This window comes from Plasmodium yoelii (genome assembly GCF_900002385.2).
Source record: "Plasmodium yoelii strain 17X genome assembly, chromosome: 8".
Taxonomy (NCBI): Eukaryota; Apicomplexa; class Aconoidasida; order Haemosporida; family Plasmodiidae; genus Plasmodium; species Plasmodium yoelii.
The window spans coordinates 1,670,703-1,690,596 of record NC_036180.2 but is presented as its reverse complement, the minus strand read 5'-3'; the positions used below and the strand labels follow the sequence as shown (position 1 = coordinate 1,690,596).

The following is a 19,894-nucleotide window of genomic DNA, read 5'->3' as shown; positions in this document are numbered from 1 at the left end:
ATAACTGTCTGTAGTTAAATATATTATAAGTTTTTCAATAATTAAATTAATATAAGATAATAACACAGTACTATTACTAAAATCATATTATACTTATTTTATGGCAATTAGCTAAATTACCTTAAATAGAGGGTTGTTTAATACATTTTAGTTAAATATAAATACGATGCATTTTATAAAAAAAATGCTATTCTTACTAACATCTGGTAAAACTCTGTTATAAAAATATATATAATTTTATAAACAATTTAAAGTATGTTTGAACATAGAAAAGGTATATATTTATATTTTATGTTTTAATGATTTCAATTCTAAAACTTAAATACTGTATAAATTTAAAAAATAAAAAATTATATTATTATAATCCTTAAAAGTATATAAATAGTGATTTTTAAAGATATATTAAATACTTATATAATTATTTCTAATATTATATAGCTTTTATTTTTATATAATTATAACATTTACAAAATAAGTTGCATTGTTCCCTTTTTTAATTGCATATACATAATTTTAATATTATTTTATTTAATATAGATAACTTTACAATCTATGTTAATGAGTCCAATAACTTTATTTTTATTCTTATATAATTAAATTTAGAAATATATCTTATTATATAATTTTATAATATATTTTGCACATCTTTCTCACGGTTTAAAACGACAATTAGTACTGGTCCCGTATTTATAAGCTTAAATAAGTCTTTAAATGTATATTGTTTTAAAAATAATACTTAGTAGATATTAATTATTAACATATAAATAACTATTGATGCAAATTTTAAAGTACAATAAAAAAATATGTGTAATTAGGTTGGTATATTTGCATTTTAGATAGGAGAGATAAGGGAAGTATGCTTTTTTAAGACAATTATGTAGCTATATAAGATTTACCTATTCTATATAGCTAATTATGTATTGTATTCCTTTAACATTAAACTTTCAGTTCATGTATACATTAAAAATAACTTAGAATTATTACTTTTTTAAATATATAGTTTGCTTTTATATTTTATAATAAACTATATTTTTAAGAAAACTATATAATTATTAATATTATTTTGCTTGGTAATGTTAGTCTAATGTTATCACATTAAGCATACTTAAATAAATGTTATAATATTTCATTGGATGTTTTGTGCATATAATTTTAATCTTATTACAAGTTTAATAATATATATCAACGTATTCAAATCAAATGAATTTAATGATTTGTTCGTATTTAATACTTTATCTATTGTTATTACTATTATTATTGTTACTTCTATATCACTGTATAGTACAACGAAATAATTAATACGCTTAATAAAATACTTTAAATCAATGTATAATATTTCCTCGTTTCATAGTTTTTAAATCAAGTATTTTATAACATATATTATTTAGCAATAACAATATATTTGTGAATTTTATATATATAATAACCTAATAAAAATATTATTAGTTCAAATTAATTATTACATACTTTTTATATATACTTTTCATTAATATATAATTGTATATGCTTCCTAAATTTAACATATTTCAGTATTATTTATTGGTATAGCATTTTACTAGTTTATATGTATAAGTATATAATAATAACGCATTATATCTATGATATTATTTATAATTATTAGAATAAAATATGATATTAAATTTTATTAATATATTTATATTTTTTCTTTTAACTATTTAAAAAATAATTTATTTGTGCCTCAAAACTATAAAGTTTAAAAATTAATAGTGATTAATATAATATTATACCTTTATAGTAGATACATTAATGTATATAGAACTATCTCTATTATTTGAATTTAAAACATTAGCATAAAATGAAACTATATATAATCGAAAGTTAAAAGGATAATATCCCTATATATACAATGTAATTATTTATTAATATGTACATTTTTATTTTATTACTAAAAATATTAGATACATAAAACATATTTTATAGATATCGTTGTATTTTCGATACTCGATCGATATTTTATGAACATCTATTATTACAGTTCGTTTATCAAAATATAATTTAAATTAAAAAAATGATACAAATAATTTTTGCTAAATAAAATGTTTTATCAAACAAAGAAACATATTATGTTATGCATAATTCAATATAATTATGATTAACAAGCTTTATATAATGAATAATTATGATATATCATAATATGAATTAATATATGCAATATAGACATTTTTTTTTAATCAAATTAAATCGGCATGAACACTCAATTATATATATTATAACTTATAAATATGTTATATAACCCCTTTCATATTAATGACAATGCTCCTTTGGGAGTACATATTTTTAACTTCATCTTGTGATTAAACATACGGAATGATACGTATATTTAATTAGTGTTCAAATTATAAAAAATTAATACAATATAATACTTAATCCTAACCCAAATATGGATTCCGCAAGCACAACCCTGACCTACAACATAAAAACAATATAAAAATTATGATTAAAAATTACTTCCCAATAGGCAGTTTCTTAAAATAAATCAATCGTCATATTCAGAATAATTTATTAATGATTCATTCTCTTCTTTACATTTTTTAGCTTTTCTCTTAATTTTTGTTTTTGAAATCGTTTCCGAAATCCAAATAACGAATACTAATATAAAATTTTAAGAAGCGTACGGTTGTTCGTTAATGTTTATATATATATAATATTTTTTTTAATTCCTTATTATTTACCTTATAAGAAATTCCCAAAAAAAATGCTATTGCAACAAATATCGATAAAACCGGAATTAATTTGCTTGCTAGTGATGATTCTGATAATGTAACCTCAGAAGTTTCTCCAGACAATTGTTCAGATCCTGTTACATTAGTTTGTTTAGAAGTTTGTTCAGAACATTTTGCATCATTTTTTGTATTTATTTCTGGAAGGGGGTTATCATCTTTATATTTATTTTTTAAATTATTATAATCATTTGATAATGTAGGTAATGTTTGACAATAGCCGATATATTTAGCATTATTAGGATCATTAAGTTCTTCATATATTTTAACAAATTCTTTAGCTTTTTCCAAACATTTTGTGCATTTTGACGTGTTTTCATCAAATTCAGTATACATTTCACATAATAATTTAAATGCTTTATAAAATTTAGGTGCAATATTACTATCCATATTCAACACATCATTTTTTTTATCTATAAGTTCCTTATAATTCTTATAATCAGTTAATTCACTTATTTCCGTCTTATACTTATCACAATTATATATGTATGCAATATAAAAACACGTTACATTGTCTTTTTCACTTTTATTTAGGTTTAACATATAATTTAACCATATCAAAATGTAATCAACAATATTGATGTGATCTTTTGCAGGAGAGGGAGCTACACCACAATCCTTAATGAATTCATCCAACAAATATAAAAATCCAGCATTTATTTTATAGAAATCACTTTGAAAATCAATATTACAATAACTATCTGAAAAATCATTATTATTACAATAATAATTTGAAAAATTATTATTATTACACTTATTATTTAAAGAATTATTATCATTAAATTGATATTTTCCTTCAATTAATTCATCGGGAAGCCATTTCCATATATTCTTGAACTTTTCACACTATGAAAACATTTAAAAAAAAATAATCAAAACGCGAATTATTAAAATAAAGTTTAATGATATTTATATGTAATACAATATAAAAAAATGTAAAGGAAACTATTATTATTAAAAAATGCATATACCACTTCCTTATTCATTATAATGGGGTTTTATTTTTGATTTGTAAATTAAGTAGAAGCATGTTATTTTATATGTACTACGCCAAATATGAGACGCAAATACTTTAACCCTATATATAACTGTCTGTAGTTAAATATACTATAAGTTTTTCAATAATTAAATTAATATAGAATAATATAATAATGTTATCACTAACGAAAAGTTACATTATTTTTTATGATAATTAGCTAAATTACCTTAAATAGAGGGTTGTTTAATACACTTTTGATTAAATATATATATGATGCATTTTATACAAGAAATGTATTCTTACTAACATTTTGCATAACTATATTATAAAAATGAATATACATTTATAATGAATTTAAAGTATGTTTGAACATAGAAAATAAATATATTTATATCTTATGTTTTAATGGTTTCAATTCTAAAACTTAAGTACTGTATAAATTTAAAAAATAAAAAATTATATTATTACTATAATCCTTAAAGTATACGAATAAGCGCTTTTAAAATATATTAAATTTATATATACTTGTTTCTTATAATATATAATATAGTTTTTTCTAAAATTATAGTATTTTCAAATTAAGTTGCATGCTCCACATTTTATGCAAATTATATAAATTTAATATTACTTTTAATTAATATGTATACATTCACAATTCATTTTAATGAGTCTTATAACATTATTTTTATTTCTATATACTTCAATTTATAAATAGTCCGTATTAAATAATTATAGAATATATTTCGCGTATCATTTCCATAGTTTAAAACACCAATTAGTACTGAATCCGTACGTATGCTATTTATAAGCTTAAATAAGTCTTTGAATGTAAATAGTTTTTAAAATAATACTTAGTAAATATTAAATATTAACAAATAAATAAGTATTGATGCAAATTTTAAAGTATAATAGAAAACTATATGTATTAGGTTGGTATATTGCACTTTGAGAGGAGAGAGATAAGATATCTTTGCTCTTTTAATATATAAATTTAGATAAATATTCGCTAATTGTTCTGTATAGTTAATTTTATCTTATATATTTTATTGTTATAGTTATCAATGTATATACATTCAAATAGTTTATTAAAAGATCTATATTATATTAATTTTATGATAAAACAATGCCGTTTATGATTAAAGATGATTCATTAAACAATGATAATATAATACATGCTAATATAGAATAATAAAATACAATTTAACATAAATTGAACCTTTAACCATTTCTTTATTTATCCAATTTTTTATAATATAAAACTACATAGCTCAAATTGGATCTTTAACAAATATATAATATTGATACCTTTATAATGTATTATTATTTGTCTTTTCGATAATATTAATATTTAATTATATGAAGGTTTCACAATAAAATAATATTTCAATATTAGTTATTAGTATAATATTTTACCAGTTTATATATATATAGGTATATAATAATAACGATATTATATCTATCGAATTATTTACAATTATTATAACAAATTATAATATTATATTTTATTAATATAATTTTATTCTATTTTTTAAATCTTTTAAAATATTATTTATTTATACCTCAAAATATAAAGCTTAAAAATTAATAGTGATTAATCTAATATTATATCAATATGGGAACTAAATTAAAATATATAAACTATTTCTATTATTTGAATTTAAAACATTAGGATAAATGATACTATATATAATAAAAAATTAAAATAATTATATACACATATATATAAAGTAATTTTTTATTAATATGCATATTTTTATTGATTATTAAAAATGGTAGATGCATAAAATGCCTTTTATAGATAACGTTATGTTGTCGACTCTTGATCGATATTTTATGAATCTATATTTTATGACTATCCATTATTACAGTTCAGTTGGATAACATGATTTAAATTAAAATCAATATGGTACAAATAATAAGATTTACTAAATAAAATATTTCATAAAATAAAGAAACATATTATGATATGCATAATTCAATATAACCACATATTAACTTTTATATAGGCAATTATAATATATCATAATATGAATTAATATATGCAATATAGACATTTCATTTTAATCGTATTAAATCGGCATGAACACTCAATTATATATATTATAACTTATAAATATGCTATGTAACCCATTTCATATTAATGGCAGTGCCCATTTGGGGGTACATATTTTGAAAATCACCTCGTGATTAAATATACGGATATAGTATATATATTTAATTAGTGTTCGAATTATAAAAAATTAAATGCAATATAATACTTATCCCTAACCTGAATATGGATTCCACAACATAAAAACTATATAAAAATTATGCAAAAATTACTTTGAAATAGACAATTTCTTAAAATATATCAACCATTATTACTATTCCTGGAATAATCACTACTCTTCGAATAATATATTAATGATCAGTTTCTTCTTTATTTTTTTACCATTTCTCTTAAATGTTGTTTTTGAGATCGTTTCCGAAAACCAAATAACGAATACTAATATAAAATGTTAAAAAACGTATGATTTTTTTGTTAACGTTTACATATATATATAATGAAAATAATTTTTAATTTCCTTATTATTTACCTTATAAGAAACTCCCAATAAAATTGATGCTGCAATAAATATAATTGCAATTGTAATTAGTATATTTTTTGTTACTGAACTTCGTGGACAAGCTACAAGTGGTGAGCTACGGCTACATTCAAGAGTATTATATTTCTCTTTAAATTTTTTATAATCATTTGATAAACTAGACAATAGTTCATAATAAGAACTTCCTTTATTAATATCTAAAGCATTTTTAAGTTTTTCATATTTTTCAAACAATTCTCCAGCATTTTCTAAACATGTCTTGCATTCAGTATTTTCTTCTGGATCAAATTCACTATACATGTTACATAATGATTTAAATGCATCATAAAAATTAGATATATCTTTAATATCAATATCCATCGATTTTATTTTTGTATCTATAACTTCCTTTTTAATCTTACTACCACTATCAGTACCTATATCCTCATTATATTTACTATTTTCTTTTATATGTTCAGTATAAAAATTGTTTAATGTGGTGGTTCCATTTTCTGTTTTTTGATTTAGTTTATAACTTAACCATAAAATAGCATATTCAGCAAGTTGATCACTCTCTAAATTGTCATCATTAATATATTCAAAATATTTTAGTAATTCTATAAAAGTAGAACTAATTTGTTTGTCATCAGTATCACAGTTATTATTAGGGCAATTAAAACTTAAAAGACCTCCAGAAGTATGTTCTCCCGGGCTGTTCGAATCAAACGTATTAATTATAGCACACTACGAATATATTTTATGAATTAAACAAAAAATGTATTAATATAAATGTTACTAAAATTAAAATTAATATAATTTATAGGAATGCAAAATCCGAATAATATAAGAAAAAGGATACATACCACATTAGAAGACATTATAATGAAATTCTGTTATAATTTGGAGATTACGCGGGGTGATATTATTTATATATATTGTATAAAATATATGGTATATTTACTTAATCTCTTTACATAGGAATTATCTTTCGTTAGACATATTATTCTTAATTTTAACTTCATATAAAATAATAATACATTAGTATTACTAAAATCATATTATACTTATTTTATGACATTTAGCTAAATTACCTTAAAAAGAAGGTTGCTTATACACTTTGCCATATGTATATATGATGCATTTTATACAAAAAATACTATTCTTACTAACATTTGGTATAACTTTATTATAAAAATTAATATACTTTTATAATGAATTTAAAAAATATATACTTATACATATCTTTTAATATAGAACACAAACACCGTCCTAAAACTTAAATAATGCACAAATATATAAATTTAAGAAAGTTATTATTACTATAATCCTTAAAAGTATATAAATAGTCATTTTTAAAAATATATTAAATACTATATACTTGTTTCTAATAATATATAATATAGTCTTTTCTAAAATTATAATATTTACAAAGTTGTATTGTTCCATTTCCTATGCAAAATACATAAATTTATATTGTTTTTAATGAATGTAGATAAATTAAAAAATAATTTTAATGCGTTAAATAACTTTATTTTTATTCTAATATATCTTATTGGATAATTTTATAATATATTTTACGCATAATTTCCACGGTTTAAAACGACAATTAACACTGAACCCGTATTTATAACCTTAAATAAGACTTTAAGTTCATATTGTTTTTAAAATCATACTTAGTAGAAATTAAATATTAACACATAAATAAGTATTGATACTAATTTTAAAGTATAATAGAAAACTATGTTTAATTATGCTATTATTTTACCCTTTAATAGGAGAGAGATAAGATATATTAGCTCTTTAATATATATATTTATATAAATATTTGCTAAATATTATACATAATTTTATCTTATATATTATACTGTTATAGTTAATGTATATCGTTCAAATAATTTATTAAAAATTCTATATTTTATTAATTCTATGATACAGTAATGTTGTTTTGGATTATAAAATGATTATTCACTAAACACTAATGTGAATAATAAAATACCATTTAATATGAATTGAGTCTTTAACCATTTCACCATTGATTCATATTTTTAGAATATTAAACCACATATCCCAAATTGAATCTTTAACAAATATATAGCACTGATACCTTTATAATGTATTATTATGTGTCTTTTCGATAAAATTAATATTTAATTATATGAATTTTCCACAATAAAACAATATTTTAATATCAATTATTGGTATAGTATTTTATTATATTATATTTATAGGCATATAATGATAACGTTAATTTTATATACCATATTATTTATAATTGTTAGAACAAACTATAACATAAAATTGTATTAATATAATTACATTTTATTTTTTAACAATTTTAAATGTAATACATTTATACTTCAAAACTATAAAGCTTAAAAATTAATAGTGATTAATCTAAGGTTATACCTTTATGCGAAATAAATTAATGTATAGATAACTATTTATATAATTTGAATTTAAAACCTTAGCATAAAATGAAACTATATATAATCGAAAATTAAAAGGATAATATACATATATCTATAATGTAATTTTTTATTAATATGTATATTTTTATTGTATTATTAAAAATGTTAGATGCATAAAACATCTTTTATAGATATCGTTGTGTTGTCGAACCTCGATTTATATTATATGAATATCTATTATATATTGGTAATATGTTTAATTAATATTAAAAGTATACTCATTAACCTGAAGATATATTATAATGTAGATGAATATTCAAAATGAATTTTATTATAATTCATATCCAACTTCATATATAATATTATTATACTCTTCGGTTATCAAAATGCAATTTAAATTAAAACAAATGATACAAATAATAAGTTTTACAAATAAAATGTTTTATCAAATAAAGAAACATATTGTGTTATGCATAATTCAATATAGCTATGATTATCAATCTTTACATAATAAATAATTATGACATATCATAATATGAATTAATATGTGCAATATAGACATTTTTTTTAATCATATAAAATCGATATGAACACCCAATTATATATGTTATAACTTATGAAAAAATGTTATGTGGTCCTTTTCATATTAGATTATGCCCTTTGGGGCTGCATATTTTAACTTTTGAACTTTATTTCCTGATTAAACATATACGGATGATGCATATATTTAATTAGTGTTTAAATTATAAAAAATTAATACAATATAATACTTAATCCTATCCCGAATATTGGGTTCACAAACACAACCCTGACCCACAACATAAAAACTGTTTAAAAATTATACAAAAACAGTATAAAAATATTATAACTATACATATATAACATTATATATTATTGATTATATTATTTAATTATTTTTATAGACCAAATAATTATGTTCAAAAATTATGGTAAAAAATTATTTATTTTCAAATAGACAATTTCTTAACATATATTAATCATTATTACTATTCCTGAGATAGTCATTACTCTTCGAATCATATATTAATGATCCATTTTCTTCTTTATTTTTTTATCTTTTCTCTTAAATGTTGTTTTTGAGATCGTTTACGAAATCCAAATAATGAATACTAATATAAAAATGGTAAACATATATATTTTTTGATAATCACATATAAGTAATCATGTAAATAATTTATAAATTCCTTATTATTTACCTTATAAAAAATTCCCAAGAATATTGGTATTGCAACAATTATCGATAAAACTGGAATTAATTTGTTTGTTATCGACGAACTTGATGATGTATCTTCAGAACTTTGTGCAAATTTTTGTATAGTTTCTTCAGAAACTTGTGCAGAATTTTGTGTTGTTTTTATCTCTGGAAGGACTGATACATCGCTACAATCAACTTTACTTTCATTACAATAATTTTTAAAATTATTATAACAATTTGATAATGTGGACAATACTTGATAATAGTCGCTATCTTTAGTATGATTAGGATCGTTAAGTCTTTCGTATTTTTTAACAAATTCTTCAGCATTTTCCAAATATTTCTTATTGTCTGTGTCGTTTGCATCAAGTTCAGTATACATATTACATAATGGTTTAAATGCATCATAAAAATTAGACATATCATTAATACCAATATTCATCAAATACTTGTTTTTTTCTATGAACTCCTTAAAATTATTATGTCCTGTTATTCCTTTTAATGAAACACTACAATCATCATACTTATCATCATTTCGTTTTTTACAACTAGTATAATGCGTATTATTCTTTATATGCCCTTCATAAAAATCATTTAGGTTTTTGATTTTGTCATCTTTCTTTAGGTTTAACATATGACCTAACCATATCATGACGTATATAATAAACACTTTAGAGTGATCTTTACTTAAAGTACTAATCCTATTAACAATATTTTGTTCGAACAGCCATAAACATCCAGCATTAATTTTATCGGCCTCAGTATTACATTTTGTTTCCCCTGAACCTCCATTAGGGCAATATTTCTTAAGATTATCATTTTTATGAAAATCCAATGTTGCAGAATTGTTTAAGTCATCAGGTAAATAGTTTCTCAATGCATCAAACCTTCCACACTAAGAAAACATTTAAAAAGTATAATAAAAATATATGTTAATGAAATTCTTATAAAATAAAATTTAATGAATTTTATGCGTAATATAACATCGAAAAATATAAGTAAAATCAAATTTTATTAAAAAAATTATTTACCAGGCGATTATCCATTGTAATTTCATTTTGTTTATAATATGTAAATTATGTAACATTATATTATTTTACGCTTAATAAATGACAAAATAATTGAACCATAATATATAATTGTCTTTGGTTAAACATGTTATTATTATTCTTAATATCAATTTAAATATAATATAGAACAATATATATTTATGGTAGTTAGGTAAATTGCCTTATTTGGGGGGGTTGTTTAATACATTTTTTATCATATGTATATATAATACAATTTTACATAAATTATTATTCTTAATATCTTTCCGTATAATTTTATAATGAATTAAAAATATATCATCTTATATATGTGTCCTAATATAGAAAATAAGCAACGTCATATCTTTTGTTTTAATAAGTGGTGCTCCAAAAGTAATATACTGGACAAGTCGAAATAATTAAGAAATTCATTATTACTATAGCACCTAAAAGTATATAAATAGTTATTTTTTTAAATATATTAAATTTTTATATACTTTTTCTTATAATATATAATACAGTTTTTTCTAAAATTATAACATTTATAAAATAAGTTGCATTGTTTCCATTTTTAATTGCATATACATAATTTTAATATTATTTTTATTTGATATATATCCATTATAATTATATTTAACATTTTCAATAACTTTATTTTTATACCTATATACTTCAATTTATAAATATTCTTTATTGGGTAATTTTATAAAACACTTTGCATATTTTTTCACTGTTAAAACAAAAACTAGTACTGAACCCATACGTATTATGCTATTTATTAGCTTAAATAAGTCTTTGAATGTATATTATTTTTAAAATACTTAATAAATATATATAACATAAATAAGTATTGATGCAAGTTTTAAAGTATAATAGAAAACTAAGTGTAATTAGGCTGTTATCTTGTCATTTAAGAGGAGAGAGATAAGATATATTTTCATTTTTAATATATAAATTTATATAAATATTTGTTAAATTTTCTACATAGTTATTTTTTATCTTATATATTCTACTGCTATAATTATTAATGTATGTATTCAATTAATTTATTAAAAACTCTATATTTTATTCATTCTACGATAATGTAATGTCATTTTGGATTAAAAAAATGATGATTCATTAAACAATGATAATATAATATAGAATAATAAAAATAAATGTAACGTTAATTGAGCCTTTGGTATTTTCTTTATCCAATTTTTTATAATATAAACTACATATCCTAAATTGAATCTTTAACATATATACAAAAATGACACATTTATAATGTATTATTATGTGTCTTTTAGAAAATATTAATATTTAATTATATGAAGGTTTCACAATATAATAATATTTCAATATTAGTTATTAGTAGAATATTTTATTAGTTTATATGTATAGGAATATAATAATAACATTATTTTATCATATTATTTATAATTATTAGAACAAAACATTAAATTTTATTAATATATTTATATTTTTTCAAATAACTAATAATATATTTCCAATTTATATATACTTCAAAACTACGAAGTTTAAAAATTAATAGTGATTAATCTATTATTATACTTTATGATAAATAAATTATGGCACATAAATCAATTTTTATTAGTATTAATTAATTATAATACAAATATAAAATCAAAAATATAATAGTAACTACAATTTAAACTTAAAAAAATATTATATATAATTCAATTTTTTATGTATTACAAAAAATGTTAGAAGCATAATAATATTTTATAGATTATGTTACATTGTCGATTCTCGATTGATATTCCATACATCTATATTTTATGAATATCTATTGTTACAGTTTAGTTGGATAACATGATTTGAATCAAAATGAATGTGATACATGTTATAAGTTTTACTAAATAAAATTTTCATCAAATAAAGAAACATATGATATGCATAATTCAATATAGTCTCTGAATAACAAGTTTTATATAATGAAAATTATTATATAGCAAATATCTATAGTAACATATGCAATATAGACATTTTATTTTAATCACATTAAATCAGCATGAAAATTCAATTATATGTATTATAACATATAAAACATGTTACGCAATTCATTACATATTAGCTTATGCTCCTTTTTGGTTGCATATTTGGGCTTTAGAACTTCATCTGGTAATTAAAAATACGGGATGTTACATATATATAATTAGTGTTCAAATTATAAATATTTAAATAAAGATATAATACTTAGCCCTAACCCGAATATGGGTTCCATAACATAAAAAATATATAAAAATTATGCAAAAATTACTTCCAAATAGACAATTTATTAACATATATCAACCATTATTACTATTCCTGGAATAATCACTACTCTTCGAATAATATATTAATAATCAGTTTCTTCTTTATTTTTTTAGCATTTCTCTTAAATGTTGTTTTTGAGATCGTTTCCGAAATCCAAATAACGAATACTAATATAAAATGTTAAGAAGTATACGATTTATTTGTTAAAATTTGCATATATAATGAAAATAATTTTTAATTTCCTTATTATTTACCTTATAAGAAACTCCCAATAAAATTGATGCTGCGACAAATATAATTGCAATTGTAATTAGTGTATTTGTTGTTACTGAACTTCGTGGACAAGCTACAACTGATGGGACATTATTACACCAAAGACTATTATAATTACTTTCAAATTCTTTATAATCTTTTGATAAACTTAACCATAGTTGTAAATAAGAACTTCCTTTAGTAATATCAAAAACATTTTTAACTTTTTCACATTTTTCAAAAAATTCTCCAGCATTTTCTAAACATGTCTTGCATTTTCCGTTTGCACTAATTTCACTACACATGTTACATAATGATTTAAATGCATCATAAAAATTAGATATATCTTTAATATTCATATTCATCGATTTTATTTTATTTTCTATAACATCCTTATTAACCTTATTATTATTAGGTATATTCCCCTTATAACAACTATTTGTTTCTATATTTTCAGTATAAAAATCGTATATTTTGGTGGTTCCATTTTGTGTTTTTTGGTTTAGTTTATAACTTAACCATAAGATAGCGTAATCAACAAGTTTTTCACTATCTATGTTTTCATTATCAATCATATTTAGTAACATTATAAAACCAGAGATAATCCTTTGTTCATCACTACTACAGGTGTCATCAGGACAATACGTATTTAATATATTCATATAATGTTCTCCCGAACTTTTCGGATAATTATCAAAATAATTATCAATCTCATTAATTGCATCACACTACGAATATATTTTACGAATTAAACAGAAGAATGTATTGATATAAATGTTACTATAATTAAAATTAATATAATTTATAGGAATACAACATACGAATAATATAAGAAAAAAGATAAATACCTCTTTATAAGACATTATAATGAAATTCTGTTATAATTTGGAGAATATGCGGGGTGATGTTATTTATATATATTGTATAAAATATATGGTATATTTACTCAATATTTTTACATATCAATTATCTTTAGTTAGACATATTATTCTTAATTTTAACTTCATATAAAATAATAATATAGTAGTATTATTAAAATCATATTATACTTATTTTATGACATTTAGCTAAATTACCTTAAATAGAGGGTTGCTTAATACAGTTTTGATTAAATATAAATATGATGCATTTTATAAATTTTTTTTAATTTTTACTAACACTTGGTAAAATTTATTGTAAAAATGGAAATAATTTTATAAATAATTTAAAAAATATGTACTTATACATATGCTTTAATATAGAACACAAACAACGTCATAAAACTCAAATACTGCAAAAATATAAAAAATTAAGAAAGTTATTATTATTAGAATTCTTAAAGTATATAAATAGTAATTTTTTAAATATATTAAATTTGTATATACTTGTTTCTTATAATATATATTATAGTTTTTTCTAAAATAATAACATTTTCAAATTAAGTTATGTTACTTACATCTCTATACAAATTACATAAATTTATATTATTTTTATTTAATATAGATAAATTAAAAAATAATTTTAATGCGTTAAATAACTTGATTTTTATTCCTACATATTTCAATTGAGAAGTATTTTCTATTGGGTAATTTTATAATATTTTTTACGCATAATTTCCACGCTTTAAAACAACAATTAGCACTGAACCAGTATTTATAAGCTTAAATAACCCTTTGAATGTAAATAGTTTTTAAAATCATACTTAGTAAATATTAAACATATAACACATAAATAACTATTATGCAAATTTTAAAGTATAATAGAAAACTATGCGTAATTAAGTTATTATATTGTCCTTTAAGAGGAGAGAGATAAGATATATTGCTCTTTTAATATATAAATTTAGATAAATATTTGCTAAATGTTCTACATAGTTCGTTTTTATCTTATATATTTTATTATTATTTTTATCAATGCATATACATTCAAATAATTTATTAAAAAATCTATATTTCATTAATTCTATGATAACGTAATGTTGTTTTAAATTAAAAAATTATTCAATAAAAACTAATAATATAATATGCGTTAATATGGAGTAATAAAATGTCATTTAACATAAATTGAGTCTTAATCCTTTTCTCTATTATCCAGTTTTTAAAAATATAAAACTACATAGCTCAATTTAGGTCTTTAACAAATATATAAAATCGATACCTTTATAATGTATTATTTGTCTTTTCGATAATATTAATGTTTAATTATATGAAGGTTCCACAATGAAACAATATTTCAATATTAATTATTGATAGAGTATTTTATTAAATTATATGTATAGGCATATAATAATAACGTATTATATTTATCATATTATTTATAATTACTAGAACTATAACATTAAATTTTATTAATATACTTATATTTTATTTTTTAAATATTTTAAAATATTATTTATTTATATTTCAAAATATAAAATTTAAAAATTAATAGTGATTAATCTATTATTATACCTTATGATAATTAAATTAATATATATATATAACTATTCCTATCAATATAAATTAGAACATTAGCATAAATTCAAATTATTGTAATAAAAAAAATGAGTATTATATATATTTATAATTTATAAATTTATTATAATATATCTATAGTACATTTTTTATGTATTACTAAAAATGTTAGATGCATAAAATGCCTTTTATAGATAACGTTGTATTTTCGATTCTCGATCGGTATTTCATGCATCTATATTTTATGAATATCTATTATTACAGTTCAGTTGGATAACATGATTTAAATCAAAATAAATATGATACAAGTTATAAGTTTTATTAAATAAAATGTTCACTAAATAAAAAAACATATTATGATATGCATAATTAATTATAATTATGATTAACAATCTTTATATAATAAATAATTATGATATAGAATAATATGAATTGATATATGCAACATAGACATTTTATTTTAATCATATAAAATCGGCATGAACACCCAATTATATATATTATAACTTATAAAACATGTTGCGCAATTCATTATATATTAGCTTATGCCCCTTCTTGGTTGTGTTTTGGACTTTTTATTTCATCTCGAAATTAAACATACGGAATGATACATATATTAATTAATATTTAATTATAAAAATTAAATAAAGATATAATACTTATCCCTAACCCGAATATGGGGTACATAAACACAACCCTGACCCACAACATAAAAACTATATAAAAATTATGCAAAAAATGTGACCAAAAATTACTTCCAAATAGACAGTTTCTTAAAATATATAAATCATTATTACTATTACTGAATTAGTAATCAATCTTCGAATCAAATTAATGACCCATTTTCTTCTTTATATTTTTTAGCTTTTCTCTTAATTTTTGTTTTTGAAATCGTTTCCGAAATCCAAATAACGAATACTAATATAAAATTTTAAGCGTACGGTTGTTTGTTAATGTTTTCATATATATAATAATTTTTTTAAATTCCTTATTATTTACCTTATACGAAATTCCAAAAAAAATTGCTATTGCAACTAATATCGATAAGATTGGAATTAATTTGCTTGCTATCGACGAACTTGATGTAACTTCAGAAATTATTTGTGTTATATCTGGAGCGGATGGGAAAATATTACATCTATTTTTTAAATTTTCATAATATATTAATAAAGTAAAAACTACATGCAAATGGGATTTCTCGTCAGTAGTGTTATGATATATGATAATTTTTTTATATGTTTCAACAAATTGATTAGCTTTTTGGGAACATTTCTCGCAATTTGAGTCATTTGTATCAAGCTCATTATATATATCACATAATATATTAAATGCATCATATAATTTAGATATAATGCTCATATCCATACTTAAAAAATATTTATTTGTATCTATAAGATCCTTATAATCAGTATAATCATCAGTATATTTTATACTAGTAGTATAATTACTACCATTCCTTATATATGTATTATAAAAATTCTCTATAAAGTTCTCGTCTCCACTTTTGTCCAGATTTAACATATAACTTAACCATATTAAAATGTATTGAACAATATAGATGTTTTTTTTTGCAACCTCATCGAACGCAGAAGAATCACGAAAGAATTCATTAAGCAAATATAAACATCCAGCATTAATTTTATCGAGAGGATCTTTACATTTATTAGTACAATATTCATTGAAATGCTTATCATCAATTTGATGCTCTCTCTTGCTGTCCAATTGATCGGGAAGCCATTCCCTTACGTTCTTGAACCTTTTACACTAAGAAAACATTTAAAAATAATTAATAAAAACGTGTATTATTGAAAATTTTATTAAAATATTAATGATATTTATATATGGTCAATATCAAAAAATATAAAGGAAACTATTATTATTAAAAAATGCATATACCACGTCCTTATTCATTGTAATGGAATTTTATTTTTGATTTGTAAATTGAGTAGAATCATGCTATTTTATATACACTGCCCCTAATATGTGACGTAAATACTTTAACCCTATATATAACAACTGTCTGTAGTTAAATATATTATAAGTTTTTCAATAATTAAATTAATATAGAATAATATTATTACTAAAGAAACGGTCTATTCCTTTTTTTGATAACTAATAAGTTGCCTTAAATTGGAGATATTTAATACATTTTGGTCAGATGTATAATATAATTTATGCTTAAATTTATGATTATTAATAACATCCATTATAATTTTATTATAAAAATTTAAGTAGTTTAGTAATGAATTTAAAACACTCCCTCTTATATTTGTGTCTCAATATAGAAAAATACAATTTTTTTTCTCATGCTTTAATAAATCTATTATTAGTATAATTTTTATAAGTATATAAATATATATTTATATACTTGTTTCTTATAATATATACCAATATTTATTTAAATTATAACATTTACAAAGTTCCATTTTTCTATTTTCTATGGAAATTATATACATTTATATTGTTTTTAATGAATATAGATAAATTCATAATCCATTTTAATGATTACGATAACTATATTTTGATTTCTACATACTTCAATTTATAAATATACCATAGAGTAATTTTACAATATATTTTACGCATAATTTTCACGGTTTAAAACAATTAGCACTGGACCTGTATTTGTAAGCTTAAATACGTTTTTATATGTATATTGTTTTTAAAATAATACTAATTAAATACTAAATATTAACATATAAATAACTATTGATGGAAATTTTAAAGATAATAGAAAACTATGTTTAATTAAGTTATTATATTTCACTTTAAGAGGAGAGAGATAAGATATATTAGCTCTTTAATATATATATTTATATAAATATTCGCTAAATATTACACATAATTTTATCTTATATATTATACTGTTATAGTCATCAATGCATATACATTCAAATAATTTATTAAAATTCTATATTTTATTAATTCTATGATAACGTAATGTTGTTTTAGATTAAAAAATTATTATTCAATAAAAACTAATAATATAATACGAGTTAATATGGAATAATAAAATGGAATTTAACATAAATTGAGTCTTTAACACTTCCATTAATCCATATTTTAGAATATAAAATTATAAATTGCAAATTGTATATTTAACAAGAATATAACATTGATACCTTTATAATGTATTATTATGTCTTTTCGAAAAAAATAATATTTAATTATATGAAGTTTTCACAATAAAATAATATTTAATATTAGTTATTAGTAGAGTATTTTATTATATTATATGTATAGTAATATAATAATAATGCATTCTATATATCATATTATTTATAATTGTTAGAACAAACTATAACATTCAATTTTATTAATATACTTATATTTTATTTTTTAACTATTTTAAATATAATATATTTTCAATTTATATATGCTTCAAAACTAAGAAGTTTAAAAATTAATAGTGATCAATCTATTATTATGCCTTTATGATAAATAAATTAAAGCGTATAAAGCAACTTCTATCAATACTAATTAATTTTAATGCAAATGTAAAATACAAAAAATAATAGTAATTACAATTAAATCTTAAAAAATATTGTATATATAGTGTATTTTTGATGTATTACTAAAAATGTTAGAAGCATAACAATCTTTTATAGACTATGTTATATTGTTGACTCTCGATCGATATTCATGAATCTATATTTTATGAACATCTATTATACTGTTCGGTTATCAAAATACGATTTGAATCAAAATAAATATGATACAAGTTATAAGTTTTACTAAATAAAATATTCCATGAAATAAAGAAACATATTATTATATGCATAATTCAATATAGCTCTGGGTTGTCAAGACTTATATAATAGGCAATTATGATATATATAATATGAATTCATATATAGTCAATATCTATATTAATATATCTAATATAGTTATTTTAATTTAACTATATTAAATCGATATGATCACTTAATTATATATATTATAACTTATGAAAAAATGTCATACAACCCAATTCATATTAGCTTATCCCAATTTTGGGGTGCATATTTGGGCATCA

At 19.8% G+C, this 19,894-nt stretch overlaps 5 protein-coding genes across 5 annotated transcripts; all 5 read right to left on the bottom strand.

Annotated features, from left to right (window-relative positions):
* Nucleotides 1-2,523: 2,523 nt before the first annotated feature.
* Nucleotides 2,524-3,727, bottom strand: PY17X_0844901 (PIR protein; the record flags this gene model as incomplete). The annotated part of the gene is made up of 3 exons (XM_022957757.1): nucleotides 2,524-2,610; nucleotides 2,694-3,587; nucleotides 3,713-3,727. 3 exons carry the CDS (start codon nucleotides 3,725-3,727, stop codon nucleotides 2,524-2,526), a joined length of 996 nt encoding a protein of 331 aa, XP_022811149.1.
* A 2,412-nt stretch (nucleotides 3,728-6,139) lies between these two features.
* PY17X_0844801 (uncharacterized protein) lies at nucleotides 6,140-7,162 on the bottom strand (the record flags this gene model as incomplete). The annotated part of the gene is made up of 3 exons (XM_723363.2): nucleotides 6,140-6,205; nucleotides 6,297-7,028; nucleotides 7,148-7,162. 3 exons carry the CDS (start codon nucleotides 7,160-7,162, stop codon nucleotides 6,140-6,142), a joined length of 813 nt encoding a protein of 270 aa, XP_728456.2.
* Nucleotides 7,163-9,756: 2,594 nt separating this feature from the next.
* On the bottom strand, nucleotides 9,757-10,954 carry PY17X_0844701 (PIR protein; the record flags this gene model as incomplete). Its single annotated transcript, XM_022956132.1, has 3 exons — nucleotides 9,757-9,822; nucleotides 9,910-10,803; nucleotides 10,940-10,954. The coding sequence occupies 3 exons, from the start codon at nucleotides 10,952-10,954 to the stop codon at nucleotides 9,757-9,759; spliced, it is 975 nt and encodes a 324-aa protein (XP_022812309.1).
* A 2,342-nt stretch (nucleotides 10,955-13,296) lies between these two features.
* PY17X_0844601 (uncharacterized protein) lies at nucleotides 13,297-14,310 on the bottom strand (the record flags this gene model as incomplete). The annotated part of the gene is made up of 3 exons (XM_720881.1): nucleotides 13,297-13,362; nucleotides 13,450-14,175; nucleotides 14,296-14,310. 3 exons carry the CDS (start codon nucleotides 14,308-14,310, stop codon nucleotides 13,297-13,299), a joined length of 807 nt encoding a protein of 268 aa, XP_725974.1.
* Nucleotides 14,311-16,710: 2,400 nt separating this feature from the next.
* Nucleotides 16,711-17,790, bottom strand: PY17X_0844501 (PIR protein; the record flags this gene model as incomplete). The annotated part of the gene is made up of 3 exons (XM_022956131.1): nucleotides 16,711-16,797; nucleotides 16,879-17,643; nucleotides 17,776-17,790. The coding sequence occupies 3 exons, from the start codon at nucleotides 17,788-17,790 to the stop codon at nucleotides 16,711-16,713; spliced, it is 867 nt and encodes a 288-aa protein (XP_022812308.1).
* Between the last annotated feature and the right edge of the window lie 2,104 nt (nucleotides 17,791-19,894).